This window comes from Microcaecilia unicolor, chromosome 10 (genome assembly GCF_901765095.1).
Source record: "Microcaecilia unicolor chromosome 10, aMicUni1.1, whole genome shotgun sequence".
Taxonomy (NCBI): domain Eukaryota; kingdom Metazoa; phylum Chordata; class Amphibia; order Gymnophiona; family Siphonopidae; genus Microcaecilia; species Microcaecilia unicolor.
The window spans coordinates 147,928,041-147,941,110 of record NC_044040.1 but is presented as its reverse complement, the minus strand read 5'-3'; the positions used below and the strand labels follow the sequence as shown (position 1 = coordinate 147,941,110).

General features: G+C 43.2%; 1 protein-coding gene across 3 annotated transcripts in view; it reads left to right on the top strand.

The window, feature by feature from the left end:
- The first annotated feature begins 485 nt into the window (after nucleotides 1–485).
- SAP130 (Sin3A associated protein 130) overlaps nucleotides 486–13,070 on the top strand; it is a 119,141-nt gene continuing 106,556 nt past the window's right edge. For 2 of the 3 annotated variants that reach the window (XM_030216399.1, XM_030216398.1), the window contains exon 1: nucleotides 486–595. In XM_030216399.1, coding sequence (XP_030072259.1) covers nucleotides 557–595 — 39 coding nt within the window. In that variant the 5' untranslated portion in view covers nucleotides 486–556. Of the gene's footprint in view, nucleotides 596–638; nucleotides 691–13,070 lie in introns of those variants that run through there. The other variant, XM_030216400.1, reaches the window with a different exon arrangement.

Below are 13,070 nucleotides of genomic sequence, written 5' to 3'. Positions count from 1 at the left end.
AGAGAGATTGTTAAATTTCTCAGCTAGGGTAGTCAGGCAGTCCTTTAATTCTAATAAGCATTTCCTATCGTTTTCAGTAGCGTTTGTTATTGTTTTGTGTGACTCAATGTGGCTTCCTGTTCTTTTCCAACCTCCTAATCTTCAATAACCAACAACCTATACTTCCCTCCCCCTGGTATCTTTCAAACTAAAATCCAACCAACCACCACCACCACTATCTGATATGTCTCCGTCCCTCTCAACCTCACCATCCTACCTTCAAACTTGGCTTTTAACCTTTAGGTCACCGCACCAGCAACCTTTACCAATTCCTAGCGCCTTCCTAACACCTATCCTCCTCCAACACTTTGCTTTTTGCTTCTCGACTCTCGCGGTCGCGGCGCCCCACCCACCCAGACGCAACTTTTTCCCTCGGTCGACCCTCCCACCGGCCGCCCCCTGACGCTACTTCCTGTTTCCGTCAAGGCGGGACTCGGTGGCAGAGGGAAAGAAGTTGCGTCAGAGGAGGCGGGACGCTGGAGAAGGAAAGCGTCGGGATCGGTGTCAAGCAACCTGTATGAATTGGTGCCTGCCGATCTTAAAGGCAAGCTTGAAGGTAGGACACGGGAGCGATGAGTTTCAGAAAGAGGGAGAGGTGCTGAACCGCGGGGGTATAGGAGTGGAGATAGAAATGCAGGATTGCGGATGGTGGTGAGTGAGGAGGCAAGCTGTGCCGGGGAGAGTGGAAGAAATGGGAGGGTCCTTGATGAATGCGTGTAAAGACCAAGGGGTCCTCGGTGTGTCAGGGCAGTCAAATGCGTGTTGTTTGCCATAGTGCAGAGAGATCGAGTCACACGCATTAGGCGTGTAAGTCATTGTTAAGCTGGCCCCATACACTTTCTAACTTTGTTCAGGGATGAGTTACAAAAACATCTTCTATAGCTTAGGATCTACTTCACTTCGGAATTCATCTCTAGTGCTGCTTATCTAAATTATGTTATTGCAGAGACTTAGCCTTGGGGACTTGGGCCCCCCTCCCCGAACTAGCGAGACCTCATTATTACGGTAGGTGTTGAAACTCAGAAATATAGGGCCAGCGAAAAGCGCAGAGCCTGCCTCTTCCACGCCTACTCCGGAACAGGAAGTTTTGCTTGGAGTAGGCGGGTCTAAAGCGCTGGTAGACGCTGGGGACTCAGGCTCACGTGTGGGTTTTTCTCGTGTGTTTTGTTACCGGTTCTTGCTGCGTTCCGGCTGTTTTATTAGCATTGGGAGAAGAAATAGAAGCTGCACCATGCGGGGAAGATGGGGAGCGAGGAGATGCTGGACTTAAAGGGGGATCGCGAAAAGAAGGGTGATGCTGGACCACAGATGGGGATGGGGTAGAAGAGATGAACTACGGAAGGGAAAGAGAGGGAGGAAATGGTAGAATCAAATCGACCAAGAGAGAGCTCATAGAGGTAGGTTTGGTAAGGAGATTAGTTAGCATAGGAAATAGAACTGGAGACGGGAGGTGGTAAAAGGGTATCTGGAGTTTGGGTGGGGACAGGAGAAAATGAGGAGAGGCCCAATAGGGAAGGGGGGGGGGGGGTTCAGACAGAATAAAGTTGTTGTGGGTGAGTACAGAAGGTGGAAAAACTCTGCTGTACGTCTTATCTTCCGCCTGAACCGGTACACTCATATCACCCCTCTCCTCAAGTCACTTCACTGGCTTCCGATCGGGTACCGCATACAGTTTAAGCTTCTCCTTTTAGCCTACAAATCCACTCGATCTACAGCCCCTCCCTACCTCTCTACCCTCATCTCCCCTTACATTCCTACCTGTAACCTCCGTTCTCAAGACAAATCCCTCCTGTCAGTACCCTTCTCCACCACCGCCAACTCCAGGCTCCGCCCTTTCTGCCTCACCCCACCCCATGCCTGGAATAAACTCCCAGAGCCCATACGCCAGGCCCCCTCCCTGCCCATCTTCAAAGCCTTGCTCAAAGCCCACCTCCTCAATGTCGCCTTCGGCACCTAACGATCAGGAAATCTAGACTGCCCCTACTTGACATTTCGCCCATTAGATTGTAAGCTCCTTGGAGCAGGGACTGTCCTTTTTTTTTTTTTAATCTGTACAACGCTGCGTAACCCTAGTAGCGCTCTAGAAATGTTAAGTAGTTAGTAGTAGTAGAAATGTGGTAAGAGTGGGTAAAACAGAAAGGAAGAAGAGGTTGGGGAAGGAGTCAGACAGGGGAAATGGGAGGGTTATGGAGAAGAGTGGGTCAATGGATTGAGGAGGTGATGGAAAATTAATATGTGCAAAATAAGAACAGGGAGCTTGTAGAGTGAATTATGAGTACTCAGGCAGAAAAGGAGGAAAAGATCAACATCTGGTAGGTGTTGGTGAAGAATGGAAGAAGAGAAGAAAGGAGAAATCACAAATGGACAACACACCCTAGAATAAAAGGAAGAAGAAGAGAAACTATGACTAAAGCAGTTGGAGAAAATAAAATGCACAAAAAATATTTTATTGGAATTTATCAGCCTTGGGAAATGTGTATCTCTGTTGTCTTGTATTTTGCTCAGTGTTTTGCAACAGAACTGCATCTCTGTTTTTCTCTCTCAATTGGTGCACCGTTTGCAGAGTCAAACTTATTTTGGTCACTTGTTTTGTATGTTGTGAGGGTCTGTCATTTTTGCTTGTGCAGTATGTATTTTGTTAGCACGTAATTTCTGTGTAAAGATATGTATGTAGTAGTTCTGTTTCTTCCCTTAGTATAGGGGTGGGCAAGCTTGAATTTCAAAGGCTGCACCCCAGTTGGGTTTTCAGGATTTCCCCAGTGAATTATGCATGAGATCTATTTGCATGCACTGCCTCCATTCATTCATTATGAAAATCCTGAAAACCCTGGGTTGTGGCCCTCAAGGACCAAAGTGCCTACCCGTCTTAGTAAATGGTATATTGGGTGTTTTTAAGGCCTGGTGTAATATTTTCAGTGTTACATTTTTCATAAATAAGGATGTTGCTGTTTTGAGTCCTAAGAGTTAATACCATTGTGGTACAGTAAGATTGTAACATAAAGCTCTCAAAGAAAAAAAAAAAGACACATCAGAGTTTCTGACTTTGGAAGGATTAATTGATTGCCCTTACTTAAGTAACATCAGAACTTAAGTATAATTTTTGTATGTGGGGTTGTAAAGTGAATAATTCTAGGTCTGCTGTGCTCCAGTTACATGTCTTATGTTCTTATAATTGTTGTTGTCTCCTCAGTCATGCTCGCAGATCTGGCTCTTCATCACTGGCTTCCCATCTATTTCTGCATTCAGTTTAAGGTTCTCACTCTGGTTTTTAAGGATCTCCATTTTGATACCCCCACCCCCAATATTTTACCACTGTCATTTCTCCCTATATCCCTTCCCACTCGCTCTGTTTAGTCTGCCTCGCGTCTCTTTATACGTCCACCTCTCGCATCTTGACTCTATCCGGCACTCTACTTTCTTTTATTTGGTCCCTTCCTTGTGTTATGCCCTTCCCCTGGCCCTTTGTTCTGAGCAGTCCTTTCCTCAGTTTAAATCCATATTGAAACACCACTTTTTAAAAAGTGGTCTTTTTTCTTTTTTTTAATACCTTTCTCGACAGCCCCATTCCAGAACCACTGCTAGTTTAGTTATTTCTTATTAGTTTAATTTGCCTTCTTTTGTTCCTTTCCTGACAGTCTCTGTTCAGAACTGCTGCCTGCCTGTTCTCTCTTCCCTACCCCCCCACCCCCACACATTTTCTTTCCTGTCAAATGTATTGTATTTCCTTTCTGACTTATTTAAAAAAAATGTTATTGTACACTGCTCTGATTTGCTTGCGAAAGGGTACATCAAATTTTTGCTAAATTAAACTTATTGTACTTTGAGTATTATTGGGGGAGGGGGGGAAGGTAAAGAGTTCAGTGTACATGAGTACCAAGTCACGAACAACTTAGGGGGCCACCACTTGCTTGATGTTTTCTTGGCAGATTATTAGCAGAGTGGTTTGCCATTGCCTTCCCGAATCATATTTAAGTGTTGCACACGATGCATGGTAGCTTATGCAGACTGTTTACTTAGAAATCCAGTTTTAGTTGCATGTGAAGGCAGTATGTGGCAAGAGTCTTGATGCTCATCATGCTAATGTAGATTCCCTCCAAAAAAAAAATGAATTCTGGTTATGCCACATGAACATTTCAAACTACATCAATTTAGCAGCAGTGGTGGAGTGGTGCATTTGTTTTCCCTTTTGATAGTGTAGCCAACATAGATTGACTAGACTTGTGTAGATTAAGTAATGTGATTATTATTAAGAATTTGACTATACTTTAAACTTATTATAGCAAAAATTTGTAATTGCCAATATGTTTGTCTGCTTTGGGAAGCTTTCTGTGGTCCTTTGTTCAAATTTTCTAAGCATGTTAATATAGAGCAAAACAGTATGTTTTAAAAGCATGTACCACTGGAGTTTATATTAGTATACCCCGTGATCTGATTCCAAACAATCCAGATAGATGTGTATTGTGGATTTGGGTGTGTATTTGCGTGGAGTTCAGGTGGGTAGGTGTGTGAATTTATTTGGCTATTGCTCGCCTTTTTCAGTAGAAGCTCAAGGTGAGTACATTCAGGTGTACTAGGGTATTTCCCTGGCCTTGGAGAGCTCACAGTCTAATTCTTGTACCTAGGCAGTGGAGGGTTAAGTGACTTAAGATCACAAGGAACAGCAGGCCCCTCCACATTTTAGTGGTAAAGTTAGGGTTAGGGTGCAACAAAGGCGGTACAGCCTACTGGTGGGCTTTGGGGACCCGTCACAGGCTTCTATCCTGGACACCAGTCTGAAAGGAATGGGATCTAGTACCCATGCGAAGATTTTGTTTTGAGGTGCACATTCACCACAAAACGACAAATGCACATGTGCAAGAGCTTTTGAGTATGTAGAAGATTGGGTGTGTGTACAGAGAGGTTGGGGGAGAGAGGCAGTGGATATGTGTTTGTGGATTACTCGTCTGTCTGTATTTGGTTGTTTGCCCTGTGCTTTTTGGGTTTATTTTGAGGCATTTCAGCCTTTAACATATCAGTGTTGTCATAGAAGGAAAAGTTTAGTGCTCTCAAACATCAGTCATAAGTTTGCCCTTTTTATTTAGGGATTGGACTTGCAGTGGACAAAATTAGTGTGCTTTGCTCAGTGCAGTATTATTGGGGGAAAATTGTACTTATTTTTTCCTGAATTAAAAAATAAGAAAAGGGATCCAAAGTTTGTTTTATACATCTGCTCAGTCTTGTCTTTTGAAAGCTTATTTGCCATTGGTTGAGACTTTCACAAATTCTGATGGTGTTCCTGAAGTAGTTGAAACCTGTTGGTTGGTGCATGTGAAATATTCTTTTCCATATCAATAGGATTTAAAATAATCTGAAAAAGGATGCAGTGCAGCCTTTCAGGGCTGGGATTGGCAAGGGTGACAGCTGCCATGACAACCAATAAGTTGTGGGAATGGGTCCTAGGTGGGCTGATGCTCTAGTCCAGGGGTGGGCAACTACAGTCCTCAAAGGCCACAACCCGATCAGTCACGTTTTCAAGATTACCACAATGAATATGCATAAGATTGGCTTGCATGTATTGCTTCCATTGTATGCAAATAGATCTCATGCATATTGTGGAAATGGCCCTTGAGGATAGTGGTTGCTCACCACTGCTCTAGTCTGTGCTGGAAGATGCTGTTTCTGGCAGGGTTGTGGAGTTGGTACTCCAAACCTTCGACTCAAATCCTTTGATTTTGAACTGTCAACTCACATGCTGACTCCTACTGATAGTAAGCTTTAAATTTGTTTGTTCTGGTATAAAGTACTGGTAAATATAACTTTAGGTCCAGGACAAAGATATGTATATATAAGTGTAAAACAATAGATTTACCATATATTATGGGTTTTTAGTTATTTTGAAGTCATAGTTGGTACATTTTTACTAGGCAATGAGAAAAAGAAACCTAGCGGCATAGCTGGCTGTATTCAGCATTTAATGGGGGGGGGGGGGGGGCTGGATGCAAAATGGTTGTTCTGTGTGCAGGGAATGTAGTTCTCTCTTTTATTTGCAATAGGTGGAATCTCTTTGACTTCTGGGACTAATCCATCTTGACATGGGTTAGAACGAACAATCTTAGAATGCATCTGTTGGTATTGGTTGCCATACTCTGTTTGAGAGAGTCTCAGTCAGAACCTGGAGTTAAGATAAAATCTCTACTCCTGGAGTGATTTTTGGATACTGGTTTGCCTCACCATGGCAAGAGAAAAGACCAGGAAAACAATGCAGGACCTCACTTATGCATCACTCCAGAATGAAGTGACTAGTTACATCTTTCTCTGACAGACTGGGAGACTGGGCGTCTAAATGGCAGATGACGTTTAATGTGAGCAAGTGCAAAGTGATGCATGTGGGAAAGAGGAACCTGAATTATAGCTATGTCATGGAAGGTTCCACGTTAGGAGTCACGGACCAAGAAAGGTATCTAGGTGTCGTCGTTGATGATACGTTCAAACCTTCTGCTCAGTGTGCTGCTGCGGCTAAGAAATAGAATGTTAGGTATTATTAGGAAAGGAATGGAAAACAAAAATGAGGATGTTATAATGCCTTTGTATCGCTCCATGGTGTGACAGCACTTCGAATATTCTGTTCAATTCTGGTCGCTGCATCTCAAAAAAAGATATAGTGGAATTAGAAAAGGTGCAGAGAAGGGCGACGAAAATGATAAAGGGGATGGGACGACTTCCCTATGAGGAAAGGCTGAAGCGTCTAGGGGTCTTCAGCTTGGAGATAAGGCGGCTGAGGGAGATATGATAGAGGTCTATAAAATGAGTGGAGTTGAACGGGTAGATGTGAAGCGTCTGTTCACGCTTTCCAAAATACTAGGACTAGCGGGCATGCGATGAAGCTACAATGTAAATTTAAAACGAATCGGAGAAAATGTTTCTTCACTCAACGTGTAATTAAACTTTGAAATTTGTTGCCAGAGAATGTGGTAAATGCGGTTAGCTTAGCGGAGTTTAAAAAAGGTTTGGATGGCTTCCTAAAGGAAAAGTCCATAGACTGTTATTAAATGGACTTTGGGAAAATCCATTATTTCTGGGATAAGCAGTATAAAATGTTTTGTACATTTTTGGGATCTTTTCCGGGTATTTGTGACCTAGATTGGCCACTGTTGGAAACAGGATGCTGGGCTCGATGGACCTTTGGTCTTTCCCAGTATGGCAATACTTATGTACTTATGTAGAAGTTAACAAGGTAGGTGGGATCTCACCTGCATATAAAAAGGTTTTTTTTTAAATGACATTAAGAACTTTGGAATATAAAGGTGCAGTTTTATTTGTATGATGTACAGCACGAGGGACTGTGAATCTACTTTCCTACCTGTGACCATCTCTGAGAACAGGTGACACCATCCTTTTATGTGAAAATTTTTTTTAAAAGTTAGATGTTCAAACGTAATTTTTCAGACTGCTTATGGACCAATGACATGAAAAATCAGCCATTCTAAACAGTTTGGATCTGCTACTTTAGTCACCTTTTCACAGAGACGGTCACATATTGCGCATCCTCTGCCTCCCTTTTTTGCCTTCCCAAAAGGTCTGGTGTTGCTGTGAGCGCTCTGGGTTATCTCCCCAGGGAGAACTTGCCAGAGCACTCTGACTTTGTGAGCAGCTAGAGTTCCCTGTCTCTCTGCTTTGATTGTCTCAAGCAATTGTTAGCATGAAATTGAACCTTGATTAGTTACTTCCCAAATGAACAACTGTGACATCTGGTGGTTTGAATGCATTTATTTATTTTACATTTTTATTTATTCTCAATTCTTGCTATACTTCAAACTGTCCATGGAGGTGGTTATGTGGTTTACAGTTCTAAAAACAGCTGAGGGAAGAATTTAAGAAACATAAGAAGGGTAATACAATCAGGAAGGGAGTATTAAAAGGCTCCGTGAAAAAGAGTGGTTTTTAACAAGGACTTAAATTTTGGGTAAGATGTTTTCAAGGTGAAGTGGAAGAGAGTTCCAAAGAGAAAGTCCCTGAAAACTGAAACTAGTTTCTCTAGAGATAGTAAGATGCAACAAAGGAAGAGGGAGAACTAATAGAAAGTTATTGTCATAAAAAGGGTATCTGCTGACATAACTTCATGTCAGATTTTTCATACCATGACGGTAGACTGCTTTTTTTGGCCAGACCAAGGGTACAAAAACACTCTTCACTTCCTGGCAAAGAATTCTTGTTTGACAATATCCTAGGAATACACATATGGTATCAGATTAATTCCTGTCCTCAGCCAGTGTTTGTGGACATATCTACCCTATGCAGGCCTTAGACTCCCTGTTGCTTGTGAGGAATCCAACATGCACAGCTTCTGTAGTGGTCCTGATGCAAAACAAGCTGTCACATACTTTCTGCACACCCTACCAAGGTTGCAAATGTCGGCTTAACACAGCTCCTATTCACAGGTGTGAATAACAGTGGTGTCGCAGTGTATGAAGAATTGGCTTCCAGTTGGATGCTAAGGTACACCTACAAGTTAACCACAGGCCAGGTGTCCAGGTTTGGGAAATGTCTGATAATCAAAATCTGGCCTCTTGCCCTTGATCAGTTTTTGATTTGCAAATGTTCAAATACACAGATCTGGCCATTAACTGTACATCAGATATCTGCAGTCATGCGCTATCCATTTATTTCTTAGCGTTGACCACTGGTTTGCTCATCTTCATTGCTGCAAAGAATAATGTTGTATAGTCCACTCTGAATAGGACTGTTTCGAAGACCATGAACATACTTTTCTCCAGAGCAAACCAAAGCATGCAAAGGGTAACAGGCTTTCACATGTCTAGCTAAGCTGGAGACTGCAGACCCATCCCGCAACATGGTTTTTCTATGGAAACTTGTAGTAGGTTGCCCTACTCCCTCGGTTGTGAGAAGTAGAATCCCGACAGCTGATTCTGCACTAACATCCTGGATTAACCCTGCATGAGCCATGAGGATGTAATCTGCTGAAAGGTCCTCGTTGATGGGTATGTTATGCCAATCATTCAAGGTCAGATAACTCACAATCTGCAGTTTTCCAGGTTGAATACAAGGGTTCTCTTCTGCTAAGGGTTTCAAGCATTGGACGACAGTGTGACAGAGTCAGCAGTAATACAATTTAACCCAGGTATGTGTTTTGCCAGCTGTTAATGTGAAGCAGAGAGCTGCATGGGAATGGGGATTGTAGGAATCCTGTGGAAACTGCCGGATTCCCACAGAGATGGAAGAAGTTGCCACGGGATTCCCACGGTAGTGTATTCAAAATCTGACGCCAGAAGCTCGGAATGCACTGAGAGAAGCAATTGAAGCACCAGAATGAAGCTTGGAACATATGGTGAGAGGCAGTTAGAGCGCTAGAATGAGGCTTGGAATGCCCAGAGAGGCAGCCGGAACACCAGACGGAGGCTGGAACGCTCATTGGTTGAATATTGAATTCCACCCCAAAAAAAAACATGGGAGGCTGTTAGGGTTGGGAGGAAACAGAAAGCTGCGAGCAAGTAAATAAGTGTCGACTCCTACAGGTACGGTTGGGGATGGAATAGATCTTAGTGGTTATGGGTTAGATTTCATGGGGAATGGGTGAAATTTCTGTCCTCATGCAACTCTCTAATGTGAAGCTTCAAGCAGTCAAAAACAAATAACCTTAACTCCGCTATCTATTAACCACTATACTGAAAATGAATGATGAACCGCAATTTGCTGCTCTGTTTCCGTTGAAACCACCCCCCCCCCCCCCGCCCTAGAGGAGGTAGAGAGTGAGTCCTTCCAGGCCCCCCAATCACAACTCTTACCACCCTCCCTAGGATGGCCTTTAAGCGGTCTAGTGGCCCTCTTCTGGGCAGGAGTGATCCCCAGTCACTCCTGCCCCTACTGGTTCCTCGGTCAAAACTGCTGCTGGGACTTCCCGTGACAGTCTTGGACAAATCTAAGGTTGAAGGGATGGATCTGGTTCTAGTCCTATCAGACTACTCTGCATACTATCTTATAAGTGGGACAATCATCTAACTTCGTCACCATTATAGAAGAAATCCTTAGCTTCCTCCCAGAAATCACCACTCCATTGACTGAGCCTTGACGCAGGCGCTGTGCACCGAAACACGGCCCGTGTCAGGTCATTTAAGAAGGATTTAATGTTCAAGGTGTACGAATAAAGAAATTGTGTCCCGATTTTGAAGGCTCCTGGTGCTTTTCTTTGATATTCGGACTTGTTCTTTACTTTGAACCCTGTCTGTGCTGCTTTGCTGCCAGGGAAACATGAACAGTTCTTTTTGTTAAGATATTTGTACCTAACAATTTTTTTTTTTAAATGAGAGCTCCTCGGTTTGTAATTTGAGTCGTATAAGGCACCATAATCTCATTGACCATGCCATTTGACTCTATACTAGAGCCCCACCCAAATCTTTAAAGGTCTGCTCACACCACCACATCATAGGAGTCCCTCTTTGTGGTTAAAGTGAAAAGTGCCCAAATGAAAGATAAGTTAAAGGTACATATCAGATGTTCACATCGGTTCTCAAGTCCACAACGTTAGTTGCAAGCCTTTCGATGTTGCAGCACCATTTTGCCATCACCAAGAGGATTGTTCTTTAAGGGAGCAGATTGAAATACTTGAATAAGCTGAGAGGGCTGAACTTAAGACCCAAAGTGGTGAATTGGATTGGAAACTGGTTGACTGCGAGGCAACAGAAGGTGATGGTAAATGGAATTTGCTCAAAGGAGAGAAGGGGTTTATGAAGCAGTGCTAGTGCTGACATAGCCCATTCAAATTGAATGGGCCATGTTGGCACTAGCACATGGACAGCCACTAGCACTGCTTAGTAAACCGGAGCGTTAGTGTTTAGTATATATCTAGTATATCCACATCCACTTATCTTACCTGGAAAACACCCAAAACGTATGTCCATAGGGTAGAAGGGTTCTACAGAGCTCTGTTTGAGGACAACTCCCCTTATTCAGGAACCCATGATGCGGACGTCGACCCACATGTGAGAACAATTAGCCTGCTGGCCTCGGAGAATACCTGCTACAGGTAAGTATCTTCGCTTTTCACTTCTTTGATTTTAAAATCTTTTCCATCATAAAGCTTGTTGCACTCATAATTATATCCTAGCATTTGCCATAATTCTTCATAGGTCCTTATAAATAATAAGTGTTCAAAGTTTATTAAAAAAGAGTATCTTAAATATTTAGTGAGTATTTACTTATCTGAAAAATAGAGCATCTCTCAGGACCACCTGACATGATCATATAAGTACATAAGTATGCCACACTGGGAAAAGACCAAGGGTCCATCGAGCCCAGCATCCTGTCCACGACAGCGGCCAATCCAGGCCAGGGCACCTGGCAAGCTTCCCAAACGTACAAACATTCTATACATGTTATTCCTGGAATTGTGGATTTTCCCAAGTCCATTTAGTAGTGGTTTATGGACTTGTCCTTTTGGAAACCGGCTAACCCCTTTTTAAACTCTGCCAAGCTAACCGCCTTCACCACGTTCTCCGAATTCCAGAGTTTAATTATGCGTTGGGTGAAGAAAAATTTTCTCCAATTTGTTTTAAATTTACTACACTGTAGTTTCAATCGCATGCCCCTTAGTCCTAGTATTTTGGAAAGCGTGAACAGACGCTTCATATCCACCTGTTCCACTCCACTCATTATTTTAGATACCTCTATCATGTCTCCCCTCAGCCGTCTCTTCTCCAAGCTGAAAAGCCCTAGCCTCCTTAGTCTTTCTTCATAGGGAAGTCGTCCCATCCCCGCTATCATTTTAGTCGCCCTTCGCTGCACCTTTTCCAATTCTACTATATCTTTCTTGAGATGTGGCGACCAGAATTGAACACAATACTCAAGGTGCGGTCGCACCATGGAGCGATATAACGGCATTATAACATCCTCACACCTGCTTTCCATACATTTCCTAATAATACCCAACATTCTATTCGCTTTCCGAGCTGCAGCAGAAGGTTTCAGTGTATTATCGACGACGACACCTAGATCCCTTTCTTGGTCCGTAACTCCTAACGTGGAACCTTGCATGACGTAGCTTTTTTCCCACATGCATCACCTTGCACTTGCTCACATTAAACGTCATCTGCCATCTAGCCGTCCAGTCTCGTAAGGTCCTTCTGTAATTTTTCACAATCCTGTCGCGAGTTAATGTTAAAGGAGTGGAGGAGGCAGCTACGGGCAGGAAGTTCTGCTCTGACTCCTATTGGCAGGAGGGAGGAAGAGAGAACCATGCTGGGAGGGGAATGCACAAGCTGATTTGCACCTTGACCCTGCATTCCCCTGCATTTCCCTTGGGTCATGTTTCGCTTAAAGCTGCTCATAGGTATAAATCATAACTGGAGCAAGTCTTCTAATGGTCCTCAAAAAAAAAAAAACAACTTTAAACACATTCTGTCTAGAAATAGTAAGAGTGCTTACTGTCTTGCAGGTGAAAGATGAAGTGAATGAGCATTTTTAAAGCATCCCTCTTTCTGGCTAATGCTAATTTTTGCCAAGTGACTTGCAGTATTCTTATAGAAAATAAAAGGCTTATTATAACAGGACTTGACAAGTTTTGCTGAATATTGAGGCAACTTTTGCTGAATATTAAGCCACTGGGTGTTGAGGGAAGGGAAAGCAAGAAATGCTGTCTTTGTAGGGAGAGGTCACAATTCCACTTGCTCCAGTCTTTCCCTCCCCACCCCTAAACTCAATAAATCAGCCAAATCAACCTCCCTAAGCCTTAGAACTGTTTTCTTGCTTTATCTTGACAAAATGCTTGTGGGTGGCCTAGATTGCCGAGCCTCCAAAATACCCTCCAGATTAGCTGTTCCCCAAATTGCCTTAACAAATGTAAATGTCCAGCATGTCCCATATCTACACAAGTCCCATAATAAGTGGAATAGAATGAAAGGGGATATAGGTGAAAGAGAAAACAAAGGGGGAAAAAAATGGATACCGCATTCTAACGTGTATTTTTTTTGTTACGTTTGTACCCCGCGCTTTCCCACTCATGGCAGGCTCAATGCGGCTTACATGGGGCAATGGAGGGT